Raw genomic sequence first — 27,724 nt, 5'->3', positions numbered from 1 at the left:
CACATACCTGACTGCTACATTCAAGTTGTCCACTGAATGGGACATATTCCTTTTCTTTGCTGTACATCCCTAGTACAATATTGCTCTGTTCATCTTCATTGTCTTGAAATTTAAGATCAGCGATATTGTCAAAAAGTTTAATAAGATGGCAAGTCACCTGCATTTATAAAACAATTTACAATTTTAAAACTGTAGGTTTACCCAGATTTTAATCATTCCTTTATTTCTCTTTGTTGTATAGCATTTTTTAATAGTTAATGCTTTAGACATAATAAAATATACCTGTTTAGGTTGTGTTCCTTTTGAAAGAATGTCCAGGAGGTCAGCAGATGAAACAAAATAGAACCGGGGGAAAGCTAAACGTTTGGTCTCTAAATATTCAGCAAGAGCCTTTTCACAAAGCGAGAATCTGAAAATGGAGGAAGAAAACATTTCTGTTTAAGAATGCATGGGCTAATTATGGGTTAATTCAGGGGTCCTCAAACTTGGCAACTTTAAGACTTGTGGACTTCAACTCCCAGAATTCTCCAGCCAGCTATGGCTAAAGCTATGCTAGCTGGAGAATTCTGAGAGTTGAAGTCCACAAGTCTTAAAGTTGCCAAGTTTGAAGACCTCTGGGTTAATTAGTAGTAATTAAAATCTACTAAATGTACAGTATTTTTTGCAGGGTCAAAGATGAGACACTTATGAATAAAACTGTTTAATGAGCAAATTGAGATGTCCATACCCATGAAGAAACATTACATGCTATTTGAATGACTGTATTTATGGAATGTGAATGTGGGAGGTTTTTTTCATGTATTAAGCTCTGCAAATCTATGATTAAAAAATCAATATTATTTTAAATAAAACTTTAAAAAATTATCAAATAATAATACATAACTGCTGCTAACTATTATATATTTAACTATATAAAAACAACTGGCTCAACAATACCTATGCTGCAAATCTTGAAGTTTTTCATACAAATTAGGCTTGGTTGCTGCTTCCAATACATTTCTGGTATTTGTTGAATCATTCATTAATTCCTAGGTTCAGGAGCAAAAATATTTCTTTTACTTTGTGAAGAAAAAGATTTATCTGATTCCTTATTTTTGAGGAAAATAAAATACAGTGATATCTCGTCTTATGAACTTAATTGGTTCCGGGACGAGGTTTGTAAGGTGAAAAGTTTGTAAGACAAAACAAGGTTTCCCATAGGAATCAATGGAAAAGCGATTAATGTGTGCAAGCCCAAAACTCACCCCTTTTGCCAGACGAAGCACCCATTTTTGCACTGCTGGGATTCCCCTGAGGCTCCCCTCCATGGGAAACCCCACCTCTGGGCTTCCGTGTTTTTGTGATACTGCAGGGGAATCCCAGCAGGGGAATCCCAGCAGCACAAAAATGTGTGCTTCACTGGCAATGGAAGTCCGGAGATGAGGTTTCCCAGCGAGGGGAGCCTCAACGAAATTGCAGCATCACAAAAACATAGAAGCCCTCTGGACCTCCATGTTTTTGTGATGCTGCGATTTTGCTGAGACTCCCCTCACTGGGAAACCCCACCTCCGGACTTCCATTGCCAGCGAAGCACCTGTTTTTGTGCTGCTGGGATTCCCCTGCAGCATCGCAAAAACATGGAAGTCTGGAGGTGGTGTTTCCCATGGAGGGGAGCCTCAGGGGAATCCCAGCAGCGCAAAAACGGGCGCTTCGCTGGCAACAGAAGTCCAGAGGCGGGGCATCCCAGTGGCAGCAGCTTGGGTTTGTAAGATGAAAATAGTTTGGAAGAAGAGGCAAAAAAATCTTAAACCCCGGGTTTGTATCTCAAAAAGTTTGTATGACGAGGGGTTTGTAAGATGAGGTATCACTGTATTTCTCTTTTCTCCAGAATGCTAAGTATAAATTATAAATTATCCTCAAATTTGCATGAAAAAATCCTGGCCTGGTGGTACTGATTTTAAAGACAACTATTGCTGGAAAACAATACCTGCTCACACATTTGCTACATCAAAGTGTTACACAAATCAAATCAAATAACAATGATAATTTCATATCAGTAAATACTGATATTTTGACTTTCCCCCCTATCTTCCTGAAGAAAGTATTATTAATAATTTATTGAAGATCACTGCTATACTTTAGATCGCTAAACTGCTATACTTTAGACAGCAAGGAATAAAATTCCATATTCTTCAAAAATGGTAGCAAGGCACAGGAAGTCCTCAACTTAAAACAGTTCATTTAGTGACTATTTGAAGTTAAATGGCACTGAAAAAAGCAGCTTTGGCAACTTTCGTAACATCACCTTGGCCACGTAATCAAAATTCAGACTATTAGCAACTGATTAATATTTATGATGTGCAGTGTCCCAAGGTCATGTGATCACTTTTTTGCAATCTTCTGACAAATAAAGTCAGATGGGGAATTCCTGATTCACTTAACAACTATGTTATAACCTAACAGCTGCAGTGATTTATGTAATAACTGTGGCCAAAAATATCATAAAATGGATCAGCATTCACTTAACAATTGTCTTATTTAACAACAGAAATTTTGGACTCAGCTGAGATTGAAGGTTGAGGACTACCTGCATTCCTACTAATACACATTTCTGTTTTCATCAATGTCCAGATAATAATTTGAATATACTATATAATCGATAGTATACATATAGTAAAAGAGGTATGGATATATTTTTTAAAAAAAATTCTTTACAAGGACATTTTCCTAATGTCCTTCTTTGTTCCTCAAAAAAGATACCTGCAGTTCTAGATAAATGTTTTCATAATTGCTAATTAGTTTGTTTTTTCCTGTACAGGAAGCCCTTGATTTATGACCACAACTGAACCCAAATTTTTTGTGGATAAGCAAGACAAGTTATTAAATGCTGTTTATTCAATTTTATTATCTTTCTTTCTACAATTATGAAATAAATTGGTGTAGATGTTAAAGTAGTAAGATGGTTGTTAAGTGAATCTGGCTTCCCCATTGACTAAGCAGAAGATTGGCCAAGCAGAAGATTGCAAAAGGTTATCATATGATATCAGAGACTTTGCAACTCTCATAAATATGAACCTGTTGCCAAACGTCCAAATTTTAGTCATGTAACCATGGGTATGTTGCAATGGTCGTAAGTGTGAAAAACAATCCCACCCTAGTGTCCTTCCGTAAGGCTACTAATACCTTGCTTTGCCAGCAGGCCTGGGGGGGCCATGAATTAACAACAATCATGGCCAAATTGTATGAATGTTTAGTATGCATGTTGTTGTGATTGGTTAATTTATAGGTTTTTTAAATTAGGGTTTTATAAGTTTTTATATTTTAAACTTGACTTCTTTTTTATCATTTTGTATTTATTTTGTTGTTGTAAACTGCTCTGAGTCCTTGGGGATTGAGCGGCATAGAAGTCGAATTGAATAAAAAAATAAAATAAATAACCATGTCACTTTTTTCAGCGCTGTTGTAACTTTGAATGGTCATTGAACAAATGGTTGTTAAGTTAAGGACTATCCATATAATAAAAATATTTTGAGTCAATTTCAACAGGAGATGCACATATCCACATGGTTTTTATGGAAATAGTTTATATTGTCTTCTTTAGGACATTTTTCTCAATTGTCCACTTAGCTTTATGTTTTGGGATATCCTATCATAATTTGATTCTGCTTTCTTTCTTTCCAATATCAGCTAAAATTGGGGGTAAGTTTTCCTGCAGGAAAGATATTTTTTTATTTTTTTCCCCCTGCGGGTAGTTGGAATAAATGGTACAGCTCATACAGTTTGCTTTTTTTTACTGCTTTCTCTCTTTTTTTAACCAACTCTGGTTTTAAAGCTGAAAATTCAATAATACCACTTTACAATAGTTTGCCCTTTTCTACATTTCAAGTTACAAGGAATGGATTTATTAACATTTGAATGGAATCCATAAACATTGATTACATGTTTATCTCTTTGACAATGTCAACTTGTATTGAAACTTCATGGCAATACAGCAATGCTGAAAGACTCTTACTTAAGGCCAAGAGAAATCACCCAAACTTGATATTTCACAATAATTCAGAAATTAAAGTAAGGCTTCAAATGCCATGCTCATTAAATATCTATTGCTCTGCAGTTTCACTTGTACATGAAATATGACATAACCATTTTGAAGAAGGCAGGACAAATACATTTAAATGCTATTTACTATTTCTATACTATTTCGTTTGAAAAAAATAATAAATAGTTCACAAAATATTTTTATATGTGTGATTTGGGCATCATTTTATTTTGAATTTTTTTGGATTGATATCCTTGGGAGAGACTACTATAGTTACAGTAATTACCTAAAACAATATACATTATTTCATATATAGTATACAGTATACACACACATACATATATACATATATACACACATACACACAGAGAGTGTGTGTGTGCATATAAATAATTTCATGGGAATATTTTTTTTTAAATGTTGGTATCTGCATGTAAAAAAAAAAGAAAATGAAATTTCGATTATGATTTATGTAGGTCATTTATTTCTCATTAACCTTAAAATCCATATCAATGCAATCAAATCTCTTTGAATCTTCAGGAAGCTGTTCTCTGATGTCATTTGAACCAATGAAAATACTTTCAAGATGAGACCATGTACGCTGAACTTCCACCCATATATAAATGACAGAGTCTGCCACATTCAGCTTTTTTTGCCAAGTTATTACTTGTTCAATGAAATATTCAACATATTTACTTTGCAGAACTGTTTGCAACTGAACCTTGAGAAAAAGAGAAGGAAATGAAATTAAAGGATATAGAAAATTACTCAAAGAGACACTGGAATCATAGCTACGAAAGTTTTACAAAAAATCTCCTGCAAGCTATTATTACAGTAAATCACAGCAAAAGACATTTTCAAACCTTGCAAATGGACAGCATATTATTAAATGATTCCATACTATCTAGGAGAATAAGAGAAACACCAAGGACCTGTAATTTTGCAAACTCCTACACAGACAGGAATTTTTGTTAAACCATATACAGTCAAGAACACATATAATTTTACAGACTAACATCTGGGACAGCTAAGATTCACTGTAAATAAAATTGTGAAAACAGAGATGTGAGTAATTCAGCAACAAGCACATTTATTCATTAGTAAACCAGATCTTACTTGATTATTGTCTAAAGTCTCAAAAAGCTGTTCATCCATTTTCAGCAAGAAAATATTGGTTCTGAAATGTTCTTCATAAGAAAATTCCATAGCAGCCCATGTTTGACTAATTTCTATCAGAATCTAGTTAACATAATGCAAAATTTGATTAGAAATAGTTTGACCAAAGCAATGTTTATTTAAATCAATATTTATACAATTCACCTGTGATGAATTGCCATGAATTATGAAATTTATATACTATTGATATCAGAGATTTTGTGCATTACTCAAGTGATCAACATTTGATAATACTTCAAATTTACTAAATATTTCAAATACGCACTTATAGCAACTTTTTTACGTTGGGAATGGGATATTGTGAAATTGAATTCAAATTCAAAGTAATTCAAATTCAAAATTTTATTCAATTCCATCTTTCATGCATCTTATAATACTAGTAAGTGAATGCATTAATAAAATTGCAAAAAGTAGTATTAATCTGATTATACATTTGATCACAACAGTTTCATTTAGCAATACAGCAACATGCCTATGTATATTCTTTCATAATAGGAATCACCATTTGTAAGGAAATTTTATATTATATCTAAAATTTTAAATGTAAAATTTCACCAGGTCCACTTAAGAATGTTCTCGACTGTGCATCGGTAAAATTGTACAACTGAAAATGTAAAGGAATCATAAATAGAAGTCACAATAAATAATATTGTCTATCTTTCTAGATCAAGAGTGAAATCCAACCGTTTCTGACAGGTTATAGAGAACCAGTAGCAGAAATTTCGAGTAGTTCAGAGAACCAGTGAATACCACCATTGGCTGGTCCCAGAGTGGGGTTGAAATGGATATTTTGCAATATCCTTCTCCCAGGAATGTGGAGGGAATGTTGCAATATTCTTCCCCACCAAGCCATACTGTGTCCATCAAGCCACACCCATAGATTTCACCACTGTTCTAGATAAAATTCTAATGCTTCATTTCTATTTAAACTAAGAATTGAATAATTTTAAAATCCAAGATGACATTCAGAATAAAATTTTGGAAAGAATCCTGAAAAGAAAGAGGATTAACCTTCTCAATTCCAAGTTCTTTTACTGCTTTGTCAACGATTTTTTGGATTTCATCTTCCACATTATGCAGATTCAGTGCCAGTAGATTAGCTAAAGTTGTATCTTCAGTTATGGAAAACTGAACCTGAAAAGGCAATAAAATATTGTGCATTCCAGTATAAGCAAAGAAAGAAATAATGCTGAAAAATTAGTTGGTGATACAATTTTCATCTTGTTGAAGCAAAAGATATCAAAAGTCTAAAATAAATGTACTACCAATGAAGAATATTTGTAGCTCAAGGTTGAAATGATGCCCTCAAGCTTAGCTGTTTTCTTTGTTTTTTTCATTACCCAAACTACATAACATTATCAGTGCATTGATGAGCACTGAGGTTGTTATCTAGTTTGGGTAATGAAGCATTGGCAAGAAAACAACTTAGCTCAAAGAGCACCAAGGAACCGTTATAAATGTATTAGCATCAAAAAAGCTAAACAAACCCAGAAAAGACAATAAAATCAATACAATAAATCAGTCAGAAACATAATATTCTGTCTTTTGATTGTTTCTGTAGCATTTGCAAAGGAGTAGTTAGTAACAGCATTTCAAGTTGAATTACAAATTTTCTTTTCTAAGCAGTGGTATTTTATTTATCTTTCAATTTAACTGTACAATACCTACTCCAAACAATTCTAGAATCTTTACCAAAAAAATAAGAGAACTTTAAAATAATAATGTCAGCATAAAAGGAGATATTCCGGAAAGAAGGAATGGCAAAATTATATACCCACTGTTTGTAGATCCTATATAAAGAGCAAGGCCTTATGAAACACAAATAGAGTAGAAACCACCCAGATTAGGGGTGGACAACTAATTTTCCCAGGGAGACACATGAAAAACATGGATTGTTGTAGAAGATTGAACCAATAGGGTAATGAAGGTGCATAGGCATGCATGCATGCACATATCTAAATTTAAAAAAACCAATGGTATGCAACTTTCAAATTAAATGTTGTTGTATTGTGTGTATGATGTATACTTATTTATATTTGATTTCTAATTTCCTATTACTCTCACAAGGGCTGGACAGGGACAGCCAAAGGGTAAAGTATAGCCCAAGACCCATAAAATGCCCAGGTCTACTCCAGATCCTGGGAGGAAACTCAAGCTAAAAGGTACCTGTTATGAGAAAGAAGGCTCAAAATTATTAATATAAATTATAATATTAAAGGACATTTTAAAAATAATAATTTCAAAAAAAAATATTCCAATTTATTTGTATGACAGGTATGATCAAAGATCTAGGAATCTTTACAATGAAATTAGAAAAATACTTACGCCTATGGTCTCCATGAGCTGATACCAGTGTCGATCTCGAATTGCTGGATTCTGCAACTCTATTACAACTCTCAGAGATGTCAAAAGGTTCTTAATAGTTAATTCTAAGCTTGTGTATACATTCCAGGAACGAACCTCTTTATCCAATGTCCATATCTCCTAAGAGAAAACATTATAAAACATTTTGTGTCTTTTAGCTCCTGTTAATCCAATTATGTTTTAGTCTCAATGAACTAAATTTTGAACTAAAATTTCCATTAATATTGGATCTAAAATTTCCATCACCAAACGAAGTGGTTGAAAACTGACATTCATGTGGCCCTGCTACTTAGCGATGGAATTTCTAATAATCTCGTTACCAATACTTCAATGAATCAGTATAGATTGTTAAGTGAGGACCAGATACGACCACTGACTTTGCTTGATGGGCAGCAGAGTAGATCACAAATCCTAATCACATAAGATACAGCAACAATCAGAAATCCAGACCAGTTATCCAGTACACAGATTACTATCATATGCCCATAGGGGCATTACAACAGCTAAAACTTGGACAACTGATTATATATAGGACTTATTCAGTTGCCCTGTAAGTTCAAATGATTGCTAAATGAGTGAACGATAATGACCTGTAAGAAAATGTTGCAAATGCTTGGCATCATAGTACATGCATTTAAAAGGTACTAACCAAGCTTCCCCATTTTTCTAAATAAAATCTTTCAAAAGCTTAAAAGAATGCCAAACCTTTGTACAGATTTGGTAATCTTGTATGAAAATTCAGCAAAAAATTGTTTGTAAGAGACACAGATGTTAATCATATATGTGAACAGCAGGTAAAGCAGCAGTAGAATAAATGGGGAAGGGTAGTAATAGTTGTAGTACTTGCCTTTGCAAATCTTCTGAGTTCAACCTCCATCTGTTCTATATTACTCTCTCTCCAATGCTTTTTGGTCCAGTCATCAATGCTGCTCTAAAACAACAGAAACATTGAAATGTCAGTGACATTTGACAAAGATTAAAATACTTCCATAGCCATGTAGTTGGCAATGCTGCAGGGGCTTGAAGAACAGAAATTTTACATTGTCTTATTTGCTTCCATGATGGCAAATTGCTAGTATAATTTCTATGATCTCTTTACATCTGCGACTCCCCTCCAAAGCTACATTAAGTAATATCAATATTGAGTATTCTGCAACCACTATACAAAGTCATGAACAAGCTTAACATTCAATGACCCTTATAATGACGTTTTTTAAAAAATAGGGTACGTCACTGATTTGTATTGGGAAATCACTATAAAAATCACTATATGTTTTTAACTATCTTATCCATGAAGTTAGGAATGAGCATTGAGAAGGATTAATGTCAAATTATTTGAAGTGGTAAAAAGGAAGCAAAGGAGGAAAAAGAGAAAGAGGACAAGAGTGGAGGTGGTAGTTGCTATTTATTAGTCAGGTCTAAATTCAAAGTGAGTAGTCCCAAAATGATTGGGAGATACAGTGGAACCCCGACATAAGAGCTGCTCTACTTAAGAGCAACTCGAGATAAGAGCTGGGAGGGGAGAGATATTTTTGTTCTACTTACAAGCCCAAATTCGAGATACAAGCGCCAAGGAGCTGTCTCCTGAAGCCAAATGCTAACTTCCGCGTTCGGCTTCAGGAGACAGCTGCGAAGCGGCGCGCGTGTTTTAAAAGGTTGCAGCCGGCCTGGGGGGCTCGGGGTGGTGCTTGCAGCTTTCTTTCTTGCTCTTTTTCTTTCTCTCTTTTACCTTCCCTTCTATTTCTTCTTTTCTTTCTCCTTCCCACCTTCTTCCCTCCCTCCCTCCCTTCACTCATTCCTCTCTTACTCTCCCCTTTCATAAGTTTCCTTGCTTCCTTCCTCTGTTCCTGTCCCTTCCCCCTTTCTTTCTTTCTTTCTTTCTTTCTTTCTTGCTTGCTTGCTTGCTTGCTTTCTTTCTTGCTCTTTTTCTTTCTCTCTTTTACCTTCCCTTCCTCTATTTCTTCTTTTCTTTCTCCTTCCCACCTTCTTCCCTCCCTCCCTCCCTTCACTCATTCCTCTCTTACTCTCCCCTTTCATAAGTTTCCTTGCTTCCTTCCTCTGTTCCTGTCCCTTCCCTCTTTCCTTCCTTCCTTCCCACCCTCCGTCCATTCATTCACCCATTCCTCTCTTGATCGCTTAAAGCCGGTCCCTGGTGCAAAAAGGGTTGGGGACCTCTGTCCTACAGGATTGGGTGGCAGAGAAGTTGAACATATGTAAATTTAAAAGTTTAAGAAAGTTTACAAGTTAAGTGAAAGAAACTTCATTATTCATTTATATGTACATGTACATTTCTTCATTAAAAACATGTCTTTCTGCATAATTTAGACTAACTTTGTGAGTTTTTTGAGGGCTGGAACCAATTAAAATTATTTACATTAATTCCTATGGGGAAAAGTCGTTCGAGATAAGAGCTGCTCGACTTAAGAGCCCAGGTCCGGAACGAATTAAACTCGTATCTCGAGGTACCACTGTATCTTGTATAATTCATTGAAAACATTTATGGAATTGCTAGTTATTCCTTTTTGTAAATACCCAATCCAAAAATCTATTTTATAGTTACATTTTTTAAAAAAATTATAACTGCACATTATATAATATTAGGAAATTAGGAAAAAAGGCAATCAAAAAAATGGGGGGGGGGCTAGAATTTTCCTAACAATATGTCAGAATTTAAGGATTTTGAAGACTAATAAAAGAAAATATTATACAAGGTAAGGATAATAGAGTCAGAGGGAAGATTTTTATTCTTTTTCCAGAATTAAGATCACCCACTAAAACCAGAATGTGGAGAAATTAAGGACTAATAAAGCTTTTCTCAAGGTTGATTCAGCCTTCCATCCTTCCGAGGTGGGTAAAATGTGGACCCAAATTGTTGGGGGCAATATGCTGACTCTGTAAACCACTTAGAGAGGGCTGTAAAACACTGTGAAGCAGTGTATAAATCTAAGTGGTATTGCTATTGCTTTTAATTGAATTCTTATAGAGGTTGGTACCTGCATGTGATGTTGCTACCTGTTCTGGTCCGGGTTTATTCAGATTGAAACAAAAGGTGAAAAACCACAATTTAAGCTTTGAATTACAATCTTTATATGAAAAGGCTACATTTACAAGCAAAAGTCAGTCTCTGAAAGTTCACTGAAATAGGTTTTCACAGCTGCAGAGTTATCAGATAGGCCTCCGGGAAAGACGCCAGGGATAGGGCTAATTGTCATAGTAGTACATAGTAGTACATTCTGGTAGAACAGGCAGTTTCTATGACATGAAGTTTGCAGAGCAGAAATCAGGTATTTTGGGGAACATTTCTGGAACCCCAGATCTATCACAGTATCCATGAAACTTAACCCAGAATTACCCAGAAGGCCTCCATTTTATACCTGCTGGGAGTGGTCAGCAAACCCCGAAAGCAGTGGTTCTCAACCTGGGGGTCGGGACCCCTTTAGGGGTCGAATAACCATTTCACCAGGGTCACCAAAGATCATGGGAAAAAAGAAATTTCCCATGGTGTTAGGAATTAAAGCTTCTATTCTGGTGCCTTTTTATAATCCAACCAATCAGGCGTTTACAGTGGGGATGTCCTTCTGACTCTTCTACCAATCAAAAGTTCTGTTGGGAGAATTGGTACTAGAGTTATGGTTGGGAGTTACCACAACATGAAGAACTGTATTAAGGGATCGCGGCATTAGAAAGGTTGAGAACTACTGCCCTAGAGTTAAAACTACAAACTACTTCCTTTTACCATACAAGTGTTGGTGTCTACTTTGTAATCTCCTGAATTGAGCATCTAAGAGTGGCTCATTATCTCTAATGTCCCCTTCATCCTCTGACTCGGACCAATCCCTCATTGAAATATCTGCCACATATGTTGGTCCTTCAGATTCATTCAGGTCTATTTCTCCTTCACTCTCACTCTGCATCAGCTGGTAACACCATTGGCTCAGGGTCCCAAGATGGGCCTGACTCATCCTCTTCAGAATATATCATTACCAGAGATGGACAAGGAGTACTCACAACACTACCCATTTAGATACTTTACAAAGAAAAGGACTACCAATGGCTACTAATCTTGAGGACTACTTGCTATGTTCTGGATCATGGAGCACAAATATTTAAATATCAGTTTCTAGGAAGTCGCACTGAAAGAGGATTATCATCCCATATTCTGTTTTCTTAATGCATCTGATTGGAATAACACAGAATGCTGGACTAGATGTACTGTATCTATGAACTAGATTCCAAATTCATTGTACAAGAACAATAATGACAATGATGATGATATGATGACCATAATGAAAACACGAAACTCAGACAACTGAACATTTAAAAATATATCACAAATATCATTAACTGGTGCTGATGGTTGATATGGGTTGCTTTCAGCTAATTATCAACCAGGAACTTCTTAAAATGTACGATGTTCTAAGCAGTGAAGTGCTTTGTGGTTCTCTGACATTATTGCAGGAAGCTCTAATTTCTTGATTATGTTATCATTATTATTGTTGTTGCTATTTTTCATCGCACAGTCAGACAGATGTTCAGACTGAGCTTGGCATTTTTGTCTACCTGTTGATCCTTACCAAAGACTTGGTTTAAGCAGATGTGGATGCTTGATGTTTGGCAGATATCATCGCAGGATGGAAGTTGCTCCAAGTAAAGCTACCTTTTGCAATTGACTGATGGCGAATTTGTCAATGCCAATGATGTTCAGGTGGTACCCTAGTTATTTTAGACTGCATTCAAAGCATCTATTAGTAGTACCCTTGCTTGCCTTTTTCCATAGTCATTCTATTTCTATTTGTAGATCTTTATATTCTGTTATGTGCTCCAGTTCTTGCTCTTTTATTCTGCTGTCTCCAGGCACTGCCACATCTACTATCCAGACTTTTTTTTGTCTTTCTTAACAACCATTGTTAAGTCTAGGGTGTTATGTAGCAGGTGCCTATTTGGATTCTAAAGTCCCAAAGCAATTCATCTTCTTCATTTTCTATGATTTTTTCTATTTTATGGACCCACAAGTTCTTGCTGGAAAAGCATTATTATTTCTTTTTTATTATTATATCCTGGTCTTTTCCCCTAATTTTTTAATTTCTTTTTTCAATTCAAAGGAATTACATTTATGGGTAATTTTTTTACTTTAAAATTAAATTACTTTTTTAAAATGCATTTTTCAGTTTAGTAACTCAGTCTAAGAACAAGTTGTTTAAAACAAACCCTAAAATCTGCTTCTAAAATGACAATTTGATATTTGCACTTCACTATTCATATTGGACTCTGAAATGTCAAAGTGTTTCAAAGCATTATATTAATAACATAATAATAACTAGTTCATTTACACTGCTTTTGGAGAATTAAATAATATTCTTAATGTATTCTTACTGTCACAGAAATATTAATATCCCACACTCCCTTTAGCAACTTTATTTCTTTGCGACATTCTTTTATTTGTTTATACTCTGGAACAGCCACTTCAAAAAGGTTGGCAGATTCCTGTAAGTGCAACATTTCTTCTTCCATTCTTTCTAGTTCCAGATTTGCCTACAAAAGGGAAAATATTAGAACATTTCATTTGTAATTCAAAGCAGTAGAAACTGAAGGCAAAAATAATTACATACTGTAGATATTCTATGGGTATTACTTTTAACTAGTCTATATTTCATTTTATTTTAGTTCCAAAATACAAACAAGGTTCATTTATAAGCAAATTCATAGAACTACTAAATTTCCTTCATTTAAATTTCTACCTCTTTAGAATTAAACAGCTGTAGCTATATATCAATACACCCTGGAATTTGTGCATATAATGTTAAAGATAAGCATTTAAATCATAGTTAAAATCACTATCTATTTTTAATATTTATTAGGTTATTCATTTAATTATGAATAAAGCTAGAATGAACAAATTATTATTATTCTACATAACACTATTTAAGTATCTTTTGCCTACTGATGCAAGACAACTTTAAGACTTCTGGGAGCTGTATTTCAACATATCTGAAATGCATTAGATTAAGGGAGGCTGCTTTGATTTATGATTTAAAAAATTGAAGATCAGATTGATCAGGTAGAAAATTATGTTCAATTTAACATAATTTTCAGCGAACACCTAAAAAAATATATGGAAATCACAAACATATTGTAAAACAGGCTTTTTTTAGAAAAAGAATGCAGTTTTATAATCCAGACATATTGTCCTCGTTTTGGCGTACCTTCAGGGAAACAATCACACACATTTTAAGCTGCCCAGTTTATACAACATAGCACTTATCAAGCTCAACAGAAAAAAAAAATTAATGCTCTGTAAGAATTGCACAATATGTCAATAGAAATCTCCATTTTGTAATGAGAGATTATCAGCATCACATGCCCCTTTAATATTTCTCCATTACCTTATCAAGAAGTGCATATGGGTTTTGGGCACCAAAATGAAAGGGAGCATCTGCTCTAAATCTTTCTCTGAATCCTATCTGCTTTCCCTGTTGAAAGAAAGTAAGCAATAAATTTACGTCAACAATCTCAGCCCCATAAAAGTATGTCTGTGGGTGTTGCTTTAAAAATGATTTCAGCTTACATCAAAAGCAGCACATTTTTTTCTAAGAATAGTGACCTCAGAAGTCAAAAAAGGAGCCACTTCATGCTTCACGGACACAGCAAGTTTTTTGGTTGCATTCCATTTTTCAGGCAATTCCTAAAAGATCAAAGAACAAACCATATAAAGACAGCTCAGTTAGATTCCCTTTTCACATTCTGCCAACTGCATGGGGGATGCTCACGGCTGTTCCCACAAGCTGGAATCCTTTGCCATAAATATAATGATGACAGGTACATAAAGCATATAAAACTACTTGGCTCAAACTCAACTACAATTAATGTTAATTTTTCACTTGTTTTGAAAACTCATTTAAAAACAAGTCACAACACCTTCAATATAGGAATATGGAATAACTGACAAATAATGCCAATCTCCTCCTCACTCCCTGAAAGAAAAGGAGACCAAACAATATCTTGGAAAGTAAATGCTGGAAAATAGGGATGCGATCACAGCTTGTAGCCTGCATATTTTTCCTGAATCTTTTTTTTAAAGCTTCCAATTGATGCCACTGAATTTGAATAGAAACGCGCCAATAAAAAGAAATAAAAATTGATATGGTTTTCAGGAGAAGAAAATGGAAAATTGTGAAAAAGTAAAAAGCTACTTTAAAAAAAAAAATAATTAAAATGTCAAAAAATCACCCTCATCTTTTAATATGTGGTATTTCTACATGACCATCTTGGCAATCAGATAACATTAAAAGTACAATTCAGTAAGATCTTTTTTCTACATCTCAGTAATATTTTGGAAGACTGAACATTAGGTTCAACAAAATTCAAAGCTTCTAAGCAGAATCAAAAGTAGAAATTTCGGGATACCTCTACTTGAATGTAAATATGATCTGGCATCTTCTGTCCATAGTTTTCCAAGAGTACAATGGTATCTTTTAAAGGTTCGAAAAGGTCATCAGTAGCTGACTGTCTATGCCTGACAGCCAAGAGATGAAACATAATGTCTATGAGTCCATTATAATCTATTTCTGACAATTGTTTTTGGAGTCCAAGGTTTGTCATTTTAATAAACTCTTCCAGATCAGATAAGCTAGAAGAAGAAAAAAAGAGATAAATTTGCAGTAGTCTCTCCCCCACCCCCATATATGAATATCTTTTTCAATTATTTTGACTAATTGCTTGTAAACAAATGGAGATGGGTGCCTTTGAGTCACTTTTATCTCAAAGTATCAAGACTGCAATCTTGATACTTTGCACTCTAAATGGGGCTACCCTTGAAAAGCATTCAGAGATTACAATTGATCCAGAATGCAGTCACACCCACATTACACTCCGTGAGCTGTGCTGGCTTCCAATCAGTCTCTGGGTGCAATTCAAGATGTTGGTTATCACCTATAAAGCCCTACATGGCTTAGGGCCAGACTATCTTCAGAGCCGCCTCCTGCCAATAACTCCAGTGACTGGTAAGGGCCTACAGGGTTGGTTTTCTCAGTGGCCCGTCAGCCAGACATTGTCGGTTGAAGACTGTGGGGAATGGCCTTCTCTGTCATGGCTCTGTCTCTCTGGAACCAGCTGCCTCCTGAAGTCCATGTTGCCCCCACACTGCTAGCCTTTCAGAAGACTATTAAGACCTGGCTTTGCCGGCAGGCCTGGGGCCGTGGATAAATCTGATCCGGCCATTGGATGATTGTTTTTAAATGGGGTTTTAGATTATTTTATATGGCTTTTACATGTCGTATGCCACCCAGAGCCCAGAAGGAGTTGGGCAGCCTATAAGCATAGTTCCCTCTAAGCTGAGCAGTGAGCAATGGCTCACTTAAAAATCATCATCAACTCAGAGTTTTTCAAACCTGCCCAGAAGCCGAGAGGGAAAGAGTGAGAGGGAAGGAGAGAGAGGAAGAGAGAGAAACAGATAGAAAAAAGAGAGGAAGGAAAAGAGAAAGAAAAAGAATGGGAGTAAGGAAGAGAGAAAGAAAATAAAAATCTAGTTTGAAACTAGCTCAACTATTTAAGTGGCATTTTGATATTGATAGAGTTGCCCTATTATGAGCTCACTGTTATAGACACACAGTACAGTATTTTATTTTGAAATTCTCTGAGGCAAAACAGGGTGGGTTTTTTGTTTGTTTGTTTGTTTGTTTATTTATTTATTTCTTTATTATTTCTGTGCCGCCCAGTCCCAAAGGGACTGCTGCTCAGACACTATACTTTTCCGCCCACCCCCCCAAAAAATTAGAGGGAACACTGCCTATAAGTGTAAATAATTAATAAATAAATAAACTGCCTTCTTGGCAGCATGTTTAAAAATAATTTGACATTGCTATTTCTTCTTAGAGTGTAGAGAAAAGGGCTAAATCCAAACTCACCTAGCTGGCTTTGAATCTTCAAAAGTAAATTGCACTTGCACAGAATACTTTAGATTGTAAAGATTATTACATCTTGGGATGTAGCAGGTGCCTATTTGGATTCTAAAGTCCCAAAGCTGGAGGAATGGATTTAGAGGTTGGAGACTATATATTACCTCCTGCTATAAAAGTTCCTCTTCTATATTTAAAATGGCATGTGTCGGAGAAGAAATTTAATTCATTCTGAATCATTAGCCAAATTACTTCCTTTATTTAATTTCTATTAATTTTTATTTAATATTTTCTACTACTGCATTAATATTAACATATAATGGCAAGTCCTGGAAGGATTTAGAAATAGGTAGTCTTCCTTTGGTGACCACAATTGGCAATTTAGTTGTTAAGGGAAGTGGTCACTAAGGGACTGAGTTTATAATCTTAGTTCAGATTTGGTGTGCTTTACAGACCTGCAAAGTTTGTAAATGTGACAATTGTTCTTAAAGTTACTTTTTCATCATGTGAACGGTTAGTAAATGAGGTAGTTACTAAAGAAGGAGTACGGTACCTATACAAGCTTAAAAGGTTCACAAGGATGAAGTTAGAATTGTGACTTACATCTTTATTTTCTCTTTAGTTAACTTTTCATTTACACATGCCACCCCAGCCTATCAATGGAATAATTTCACCAAAAAATATTTTACCTATCAATGACAAATTTCACAAGGTATTCTTTGAACATCCAGCTCCATTTCTTAATAAGATTTAGCAAACTATGTTTGAAAGGTTTCAAGTCCACTTTAAGCCAACCTTCAAAAATTCTGAAATCTTCAAATTTGCTCATCTGAATGTAAAGATGCTCATATATGTCAATCTACAATAAATAAATATTGGAAAAAAGCAAGAGTTTAATTTCATATGGGAGAGTAGGGAGTAAAGTTTTCAAATATCAATTAAGAAAAAAATATCCACTTCTTGCCTGTTCTTTAAACTGCTCAGCAGTTGGGTGTTGATCAGATGTGCCAACATCTGTAATTATCTCTGTTTCTTCAGAAGTCAATACACGACCATAGAAGAGAAATTGTTTCATAAATTCTGATCTGTCATCTACCCAGAGATATGCGTAACAATCGAGAGAGTTTTTGAAGTTGATGGCTTCAGTAATAACATCTGCCACTCTGTTCATAATTTTTTCCCTGATAGTGGATAACTCTGATATATCATCCATGTCATTCTTAAGGGGGGGAAAGGGGATAAAATTATATTCCATACTTAATATGATTAATCCGTCCTTCAACTACATGTGTAATGCATACAATCATGGACCTTATTTTTATTTTAATAAAATATATTACCTGATAATGCTGTATTTCAAGGTGTAATGCCATTCTTTTCACTTGAGCAGATGTTTTGAAAATATTGCTTAAAAGTTCATCTATTAAATCATAAAAGCCATCACCAGCTTCTTTGTCCAGTGAAGGTTTAAATTCTATATCTACAGCACTTAAGATCATTTGAACTTGAAATAATGGTGCTGGCTTTAAGGCTTTCTCTGTGTCTTCCAAGAAGAAGTTTAAATTATACTTTATGGCATTAAAAAAGCCATCTGCAATGATGTCATCAACAAACTCCAGGTAAATCTTCCAAGAATCTGAATCTGGGTCAGCTTTAAGGAGCTTTAGGTTTTCCTAAAATACATACCCCAAAATAGATTAAGTCTACCATTGTCACAATTTCCATTCAAAAAGTTAATTAATTGGATAATTCTCAATCTGTTACTAGTCAATCCCATTGTTCTGTCTGGGTCCCCCAGACGCCAACACCAACTAAAAAGAGTATCCAGACACACTGGTAAAAAGCAAAGGCAGTTTATATATTTGAAAGCAAACACAGGTAACAAAAACTGTTCTTACAGACAGGAATGTTATGAAGCTTCACAGAGGTTTCACGACGGCCAGGCAATAAAACAGGATTCTTGCTGGCAAAAACAACACTGGAGGTAATAAAACCCACGCCTCCCCCAAGTCTTCAGCCTTCGAAGCCACAATCCAGGATCAGAGACGCCAAGAATCGAAGCAAGGTCACAGGACTCCCAATTGATAACTCTCCACAATACAGTAAGGGCGGGCCTGCCTTTTCAACCCTGCTGAGGAGAACCACACCCAAACCCAACTGTTACCAATTCAGGGATGGAAATACCTTGCTAATTGGCCCCTTCTTTGGGCTGCCCGTCTCTGCCTCATATCTATGATAGCCTGGGCGTCTTCATCTAATGAATCCAGGCTACTCGCTGGGGAGAGCCCCCCCGGGGGTCTCAGGCTGCTCTCCCTCCTCCTCTTCCTCTTCTGCCTGGTCCTCCCCCTCCTGTTCATCGTCCTCCCCCTCTGAGCATGGATCCGGCAGAGTTCCAGCCGTTCCCTGAGGAGCCTCAGGCTGAATCACAACACCCATTGATAATTGTTTATGGGTTAAATGACATGAAAAGTTGAAGCAATTTTTTTCACACTGCATTGATAGTCATATTTAAACAGATGTACACATTAGCATAGAGGTGTCTATAAAAGCTTGAAGAAATCAAATGTTATTGTACAGTGGTACCTCTACTTACAAACTTAATTTGTTCCATGACCAGGTTCTTAAGTAGCAAAGTTTGTAAGAAGAAGCAATTTTTCCCATAGGAATCAACGTAAAAGCAAATAATGTGTGCGATTGGGGAAACCACAGGGAGGGTGGTGGCCCTGCTTCCTCCCAGGAGATTCCCAGAGAGACCCCACAGTTACCTGCCTTTTTCAGTTACAGTTTTGGAGGCTCGGGTTTTTAAATGGAAAATGGTTCTTGAGAAGACGCAAAAAAAAAACCCTTGAGCACCCAGTTCTTATCTAGAAAAGTTTGTAAGTAGAAGCGTTCTTAGGTAGAGGTACCACTGTATTCTCATGAAAACTGGTGCTAGATATTACCTCTACAAGTTTATGCATCTTGCAACCATCTTCTTGGAATGTCATGAATTTTTTAGTAACTTTGTTTTCTTTGTCTTCTAGATTTAACAAAGCCTCTTTTCTATTATCTTTTCTAGAAAAGAAAGGCTGTTCCATCCAAGACTTCATAATTTGTTGGATAGTCTTAATATTGTCCTTTGACTTTTGAAGTCTCTGTTCCAAGTCATGAACTTTGGCTTTTATACACTCAATATATTCCCAGCAATTTTCTTTCTGCCAGGTGAGATTTTCTTCTGCTTCTTTTAGCTGATTATCAGCAGCTATAATCTCTTTTTCAACCAGAGGATATTCTACCTCCAAAACAGTCTGTTTAATTTTGTTGTACCATTGGACTACAAGTTCAAGATTTCCTGTGTACTGTTTATATAAAAAGAGAGGGAAAAAAGAAATTTAAATGTTTCTCATAAAGGCTACACCAATTCCTGTCTGATAAAAGTCCCAAGTGTGCTTTCTTCAAAAGTCCAGTTGCCTCTCGGAAAAAAGCAGTTTGGGACAATCATGACCTGGATGACTGATTAGATTAGATTAGATTTATTGGATTTATATGCCGCTCCTCTCCGCAAACTCGGGGTGGCTCACAACAAGGTAAAAACAGTACATAATAACAAATCCAATACCCACCAATCCAATTACAATTTTAAACTAAAAAAAATCATAAAAAACAGCCCCAGAATATTAAAAACATGCATACAATCAATCTAAAACCCACATGCCTGACGGCAGAGGTGGGTTTTAAGGAGTTTGCGAAAGGCAAGGAGGGTGGGGGCAATCCTAATCTCAGGGGGGAGCTGATTCCAGAGGGTCAGAGCCGCCACAGAGAAGGCTCTTTCCCTGGGTCTCGCCAGACGACATTGTTTAGTCGACGGGACCCGGAGAAGGCCAACTCTGTGGGACCGAACCGGTTGCTGGGATTCGTGCGGCAGACATCTCTGAAAAAAGATTTTTTTGAAGGTGTTACTCACACTATTGAATTATTACTTCATTTTTACAGCATTTCCTTCTATTGCTGAAGATTAAGTTTGTTTCTAACCTTTTGACTATTTCATGCTATAATTACCAATATAATTAAAATTAGTATTGCTATATGCATAACAATAAGTACCCAATATTTTTTCAAACAATTGCCTATCAGATAAAGTTTACAGCTGTTAACAAAAACAGAAGACCAAAAGCAACTCATATTAATGGAAAGCGAAACCAGAGATAAAGGATTCTAACATTTGCATAACCCTTATTTAGTAACGATGTATTATAGAAAATTAAATATTCGTGACAGAACTAGATTTGGCAATCCCTAGTTTCACTCCAAACTGAGTTGATGTCAGAAGGAAATTTTATCAATCTAACAATATTTCATTAGTTGTTTTTCCCATAACAAAAGAAATGACAAAGTTTCATTTGGCACATGGCTCTTGCCATCAATTTACCACAATACAGTGGTACCTCTACTGAAGAACTTAATTCGTTCTGTGACCAGGTTCTTAAGTAGAAACGTTCTTTAGTAGAAGCAATTTTTCCCATAGGAATCAATGTAAAAGCAAATAATGCGTGAAAACCCATTAGGAAATAAATAAAAGCTCGGAATTTGGGTGGGAGGAGGAGGAAGAAAAAGAGGAAGAGGACAGTCGCTGCCAAAGGAAGAAGGTGAGGTGAGGGGAATCAAAAAATTCCAAAATTTTAAGGCTTAAAAAAACAAAGACGGACTCTGAGGTGGCAAGGAGGAGATGCACCTCCCATACACCTGGCATGAGGCTGCCTCCCGTACACTGCACCAGAGAGAGAAACCCAGGGGGAATGGCAGGAAACTGGCTGGCCCTTCATGCCGCTCTCAAATTTCCTGGGAAATTTTTACGACTCAGGTTCTTAAGTAGAAAATGGTACTTAAGAAGAGGCAAAAAAATCTTGAACATCCAGTTCTTATATAGAAAAATTCTTAAGTAGAGGCGTTCTTATGTAGGGGTACCACTGTTGTTTCAATAGCCAGTCTCCCATTTTCATCTTTCTTTTGAGGATAAAGGCATGAAGTGGTTGGAACAGATCAGTGATGGGATTCAACTGGTTCACACTGGTTCAGCCGAACTGGTCGTTACATTTTTGTGCAGTTTGGTGAACCAGCTAATCTTACCACTGGCTAGCCCCCGCCCCACTCTTCATCCGTCTCCTCCCAGGCATTCCTTGTCTGGCCTGTGAAGGTAAGGGCGATAGCAGGGGAGGGAGACTCACATCAGAGGTGGCTGGAAATCTCCACCGTCAAGGGTGGTACAAGAAGTGGTGCAAAGAGTAATGCAGCCGTTGCTGTCTAGAACAAGTTAATGGTACTGTTGCAGCAAGGTGCAGCTGAAGTTATGGGAACCTTAGTGCAGGAGCAAAGTGTCCCTGTACTGTACAAAGATGGATCAGCATTCCACTTTTGTCGTGGTACATTTACACTCAAGGTAGCCCTGCCTCCTGTCACTTTGGGTTTTAATCTGTGAGCTACATCCAGCAAGTACTGGGCAGAAAGAAGCAGAAATATTTTTGGAGCAGGAAATGGTGAGTGACTACTTCTGGCCTTTGTTAGTGTAGCTGGGCATGCCACAGTCACTTGGGGAGACAGATGACCTGCTCTCTGTCCTGAGATACTGTCCTGTTGCATTCACTGTCTCTGCCTCATGGCCTGTTTGCTGATCCAACTCCTGCTGCCACTATCACTGTATTGCCACCTCATGGCTGAAGTGGCGTGCCTACCATTTGCAATGCCTTGCTCTGCACAGTGAAATTTAGTGCACTTCACAATGGGGGAGATGGGGTCCCCTCTTCTTCCTGAAGCCTATTAGGACGCAGAGCCACAATGCAACCCTGCTCCATTCACTCCTGGCATGGGTAGGTCAATGGGCAGGCCACGAGGGCCATAGTGGTCGGTCGCGCCTCTCTTGGAACAATCAAGGCATGCCCAGCTGTACAAACAAAGGGCGGAAGTAGCCACCTGCTGTTTCCCACTGAAAAAAAATCTTTTTAAAACCCTGACTGTCTGACAGCGAGATCCAGCAAGAACAGCTTCTCTCCACCACAGTGCTTCCCGGATGTGGCTCACAGCTCTGAGCCCGAAGCAAGCAACGGCTGCCTTGAGCACAAATGTACTGTGACAAAAGCAGACTGCTGTTGCTGCATTCTGCATTAAGGTTCTAGACATTGCCACTGCCGCTTGAGCTGGCTACACTGGCTCACCTTGCCATGAGTGATGTCAAGTTGGCCATGCCCACTCAGTTACATGATCCCGCCCCACAGCCACATCTACCCAGATGGTCATTAGGGAGAACCAGTTGTTAAATTACTGTATTTTTCGGAGTATAAGATGCACTGCAGTATAAGATGCACCTAGATTTTAGAGGTGGAAAACAAGGGGAAAGGTATTCTGAACCAAATGGTGTAGCAATATATTATTTAATAAAATACCAGTGTAGAAGTATAATTTTTACAAAGATTTCTACTGTTTACAACCATGTACACTTTTTACAAATTTCAAACCCAACAGCTTTAAGACTTGTGGATTTCAACTCCCAGATTTTCTTCTTAGTCATGCTAGCTCAGGAATGGGAGTTGAAGTCCACAAGTCTTACATTTGCCAAGTTTGAATACCGTTTCTCCACTAATCCCTAACCCAGGAGTCTTCAAATCCGACAGCTTTAAGACTAGTGGACTTCAACCCCCAGAATTCCTCCTCTAGTCATGCTAGATGGAGTAATTAGAAGGCAAAAACAGTCCCATTTTTGCAAAATACAGGCTGTTATGGTTTTTTTGCCAAAATTAGGTGGGAAGCCTGCAGCGAGCTCCTGGGTGCTGGGGGATGGCAAAAATATCCCTGATTTTTTTTAAAAAAAAATCAGCCATTTTTATCCCATTTTTTCACAAAACAGAAGGTACTTTTGCCTTCCCCAGTCCCCAGGAGCTCTCTGCAGGCTGTCCAGACCCATTGCCAACCCCATTTTTGTGCAAAAACTGGGGCATTTTTGCCATCCCCAGTACCCAAGAACGTTCTGCAAAGGCTTCAGGACAGCAAACAAAATGACTGCATTTGGTGTATAAGACACAGTGACATTTCTACTCTCTTTTGGGTGTGGGGAGATGAGTCTTATACTCTGAAAAATACGGCAATTGAATTGTATCACTGGAACAGATCCAATCCTATTTGTGCTGTTTCAGAAATAGTGCAGGGATAGTTTATAACTAGTATTATAAGGGTAAACATCTCTGAAGAGGGACATAGACATGGACATGGTTTGACCCAGCCAGCTTTGTATTGAAGTGGATCCATGTACCAGACATTATCTATCCCTGACTTACACCATAATAGTGAAAGAAACCAGCATGTAGACCAATTTTCTCTACTGTTTAGATTCCATATAAATTTAAGATTTCAAAATTTCCTAAGCAGCATTTTCAGTACTGAAAATATTGACAAATTAAGTTCTCTAAAATGGGGGACACCAAGATTGGGAAAGGCTAATATAAACATTTCCATTTCATTTGTAATAATAAGAAAGGAAAATAACTTAAATAATGTAAGCTACAACCAGCTGCTGTGGCCTACAGGTGGAGCTCTTGCCTCACAATGAGGAAGTTGTGAGTTCGATCCTAGGTAGAGACAGATGTAGGGTCTCCTGCTTAGGCAGTCGGTGGACTAAATGGCCTGCAAGGTTCCTTCCAACTCTGTTAATCTGTTAAACTAATAATTACATATCTTTAAAAGTACATACATTAGCAAATGTTCTCCTTTTCTTATATAACTCTAATGCTGAACTTGGAATATTGGGCTGGTCCATCAGCAAGAGATATTTCACATCTCTTAAAACAGCTACCAGCTGAAACAAAATATATGTTATGTTAGTTTTAAATAGTTTATTGTTAGATATTCAGTTTATATTTCCAGAGAAAGTTTGTGATAATTTTAATTTTTATGTTTATTACAATATTTCAATTATGAGTTAGATTAAATTATAATTTTTAATATGTTGACATCCTGCTTCCCCCCCCCCAAAGGCCAATAGAGTTGAATGAGAGTCCCATAATTTTCTTGAATCACATAGAATTTACTTCCTTTTAGTTGTTATTGAAAAGACTAATTTATGTAGAAAATAAAAGTGCCAATACTTTTAAATGCATATAGTACTCTTTCTGGATAGGTACTCAGAATATATATATATTTTTTTTCTTCCTATAGCAGTTCAAAAACTAATCTTAGTAAACAGATTTCCTTTGTTTTTTAAAATTAAACATGCATTTTAAAAAACCCGCATTGAATTGCATAGAATTCAATAGACTTTACTTTTTGCTTACAGTATTATTCATCAGGCTACCATACCTAGAAAATTAAAATATTCATTCCATACCATATCTTGTCATACCTTAGGATCAAAATTCACAGTAAGGAGACCATCTTTACCATTTTGCTTAATCAAAGGTTGGTCTAAATTAAACAGACAAATATCATCCACCTTGGATTTCCATTTAAAATAGATCTGATCTTCATAGTGGTCAAGTAATCTCAAAAATTCTATATATTTCTGATAAATTAAAGTAGCTTCAAAATTTTCCAGGATTCTAAAAAGGAAGACATAATATCACACTAGCAAATGGTCATGTCAAATAAACTTGTTGATTTGTATCTGCAAAATGTATGCTGTTTAATGAAAATATGAATGTAAACATGACTCCATGAATAGTTTGTAGTAAGTATTTAATTGTGCCACTCGAGCCTGGCTCAAGGTATTTGAAAATATCTTGAAAAAGCAAGAAATGTACCATCTTCTCACCTTTTTTCCATTTTGAATTTCAATTGCTTTTTACTTCAACATAATATCCTCTATCACAGTGGTCCCCAACGTTTTTTTCCACCAGGGACCAGTTTCAGCAAGACAATTTTTCTATGGCCCAGTGGGGGCGGAAAGGGGCGTGGTTGGGGGCGGGATTAAGCATGGGGGTGCTGGTCCTCCCCGGCCCTCTTTCCCGCCATCGTCCTGTGGCCGGCAGAACCTGCCTCCCAAGCCCTCTTGCCCAGCGGGAGCTAAGCACTGGAGAGAGGGGGTCAGGCTGGCCCTCCTGCCTCCCCCCAGCCAAAACGCAAAAGCGCCCCGCGGCAGAAGCCAAAAGAGGCTTGAGCCTCTTGGTCCTTCCCGCCCCTCTGTCCCATCCATCGTCCTGTGGCCGGCAGAACCTGCCTCCCGAGGCCTCTTGCCCGGCGGGAGGCGAAGCGCTGGAGGGAGGGGGTGGCGGCATGAGGGCCGGCAGCTGCTGACTCCACGGACCGGTGCAACATGCCCCGCGGCCCGGTACTGGTCCGCGGCCCGGTGGTTGGGGACCCCTGCTCTATCATAGTGTTTTTCAACCTTGGCAACTTTAAGATGTGTGAACTCCCAGAATTCCCCAGCCAGCCTGAATATTTCATATTGCCGAAAAGATTGACTTACTGTTGGGGAAGAAATGAGAAGCTTGACCAAAATGACAACAAGCGGGCTTTAATTTCTCGAGACCATTTAAGGTTTCCTGATGTAAATGACATGTTTTTGTTTAGGACTTCATTCCCCTTTTCCTCCTGTAATTATTAAAGGACAGGTGGGTAATTCTTTAAAAAGATATCTCGTGAGACATGCAAATGGACTCATTTGCTCTTAAACTGCCACATACCTGTTTAATGTGTTCATCATACAAGTATTTACAATTTCTCAATTCTTCATCAAACATCTGTAGCAAGATCTTATAATTTGTGCTAAACATTTCTGAAATCACTGGTTTCTCCAGAAAAGATCCAAGAATGGTTATAAGCTGTATAAATAAAGGACGTGATTATGTCAATCTTCCTTTTTCCCAGCTTGGAAAGAATGGTATCAAAATATCATACATGGAAGTTGGAGCACAAGAGGAGACTGTTCACATTCAACATATGTCCTTTGCTTAATGAATTGTGTTTAATTAAACTAGGAATGGTATGCCCATTTTTCAGTACAGCTGGCTTTGGGCCCAAGATGGGACGAGAACTCATAGTGTTTGTTGCCCATTCTTTGAGTTTAACTGCTATATATAAAAAACAAATTTATTACATTTTCCATCTAAATTACATTTCTACCTAAACATTAGTAACTCTTCAAAACAGACATTTTAATTACTTACAAAGCAGCACTAGCTACTTGGAAATTTATTTATTTATTTATTTATTTATCGGATCTCACAGAATGTGACTCCGTATAGCATACAATAAAAAGAGATAATAACAACTAACAATTAAAGTCATTCCACAACTGGAATCATTTTAAGGACAAAGAGATAAAATACCAAGATTTTATTTCATATGCTATATGTCAATAGAGGTAATACATCATTCATATTATGAATGCATAGCACTTTTAAAGCATATAACTAACATTAATGAACTTATTAACAAATATCTTCTCATAAAATAGGCTTAATAAGTTAAACATAGCAAGTGCTTGCTTTAAAATATTATCACGTACAAAATCAATAGCAGAAAAGGCTACTCTTATGTTGAAAAATATGAAATGGCTATCGAGATGATGAAATTATGCAAGATATCAAACATCAGACTGGAACTGCTTAATTTAATTCTCTCTAAACTCAAAAGCTTGGAATGTATTATTATATTTAGGCATTGAAATATGGTATTGAATGACCATACATGCCCAAGATGTTTTGAGAGACTAAAGAGTATGTAGGTAGTCCTCAACTTATGACCACAGTTGAGCCCAAAATTTCTGTTGTTAAGACAGTTGTTAAATGATTTTTAGTCTATTTTATGACCTTCCTTGCAAGAGTTAAGTTATCAGCATGGTTATTAAATGGATCTGGCTTCTCTGTTGACTTTGTTTGTCAGAAAGTCGCAAAATGTGATTACAGTGACTTCAGGACACTTCAACCATCCTAAATATAAACTAGTTGGCAAGCACGAGAATTTTGATCACGTGACCATGGGAATGCTGCAATGATCAAAAGTGTAAAAAACAAGATGTCGCTTTTTCAATTCTGGTGTAACAGTCACCAAACAACGACTACCTGTATTCAAATAATTTGTTCTGGAGGAGGAGGAGGAGGAGGAGGAGGAGGAGGAGGAGGAGGAGGAGGAGGAGGAGGAGGAGGAGGAGGAGGAGACTGAGTTTTCACCCCAGCAACACACATTTACAGCAATTCCACTCAGTTTTATTATTTGATATGTAATTAGCTTTTTAGTACTTATTTTTGCTTAACTAACTTTGTTTGGATAAACCGATAATGAAGACACAGATAATAGATTTTTGCCTGGA

The 27,724-nt window shown here is 36.8% G+C and overlaps 1 protein-coding gene across 4 annotated transcripts in view; it reads right to left on the bottom strand.

The window, feature by feature from the left end:
* Positions 1 to 27,724, bottom strand: part of DNAH11 (dynein axonemal heavy chain 11) — a 213,708-nt gene that overhangs the window by 155,127 nt on the left and 30,857 nt on the right. For 2 of the 4 annotated variants that reach the window (XM_070727462.1, XM_070727463.1), the window contains exons 10-29: positions 26,097 to 26,234; positions 25,880 to 26,004; positions 24,818 to 25,013; positions 24,170 to 24,274; positions 19,395 to 19,790; positions 17,793 to 18,125; positions 17,417 to 17,671; positions 17,142 to 17,311; positions 14,963 to 15,185; positions 14,124 to 14,240; positions 13,942 to 14,028; positions 12,932 to 13,090; positions 8,406 to 8,489; positions 7,520 to 7,678; positions 6,206 to 6,328; positions 5,135 to 5,257; positions 4,515 to 4,739; positions 937 to 1,028; positions 283 to 409; positions 8 to 157 (exon numbers count right to left, since the gene is read on the bottom strand). In XM_070727462.1, the coding sequence (XP_070583563.1) occupies positions 8 to 157; positions 283 to 409; positions 937 to 1,028; positions 4,515 to 4,739; positions 5,135 to 5,257; positions 6,206 to 6,328; positions 7,520 to 7,678; positions 8,406 to 8,489; positions 12,932 to 13,090; positions 13,942 to 14,028; positions 14,124 to 14,240; positions 14,963 to 15,185; positions 17,142 to 17,311; positions 17,417 to 17,671; positions 17,793 to 18,125; positions 19,395 to 19,790; positions 24,170 to 24,274; positions 24,818 to 25,013; positions 25,880 to 26,004; positions 26,097 to 26,234 (3,387 nt within the window). Of the gene's footprint in view, positions 1 to 7; positions 158 to 282; positions 410 to 936; positions 1,029 to 4,514; positions 4,740 to 5,134; positions 5,258 to 6,205; positions 6,329 to 7,519; positions 7,679 to 8,405; positions 8,490 to 12,931; positions 13,091 to 13,941; positions 14,029 to 14,123; positions 14,241 to 14,962; positions 15,186 to 17,141; positions 17,312 to 17,416; positions 17,672 to 17,792; positions 18,126 to 19,394; positions 19,791 to 24,169; positions 24,275 to 24,817; positions 25,014 to 25,879; positions 26,005 to 26,096; positions 26,235 to 27,724 lie in introns of those variants that run through there. The other 2 variants (XM_070727464.1, XM_070727465.1) reach the window with 2 other exon arrangements.

The sequence above is a fragment of the Erythrolamprus reginae genome, chromosome Z, assembly GCF_031021105.1.
Source record: "Erythrolamprus reginae isolate rEryReg1 chromosome Z, rEryReg1.hap1, whole genome shotgun sequence".
In the NCBI taxonomy this organism is placed as follows: Eukaryota; Metazoa; Chordata; class Lepidosauria; order Squamata; family Dipsadidae; genus Erythrolamprus; species Erythrolamprus reginae.
This window is presented reverse-complemented; position numbering and strand designations above follow the sequence as displayed.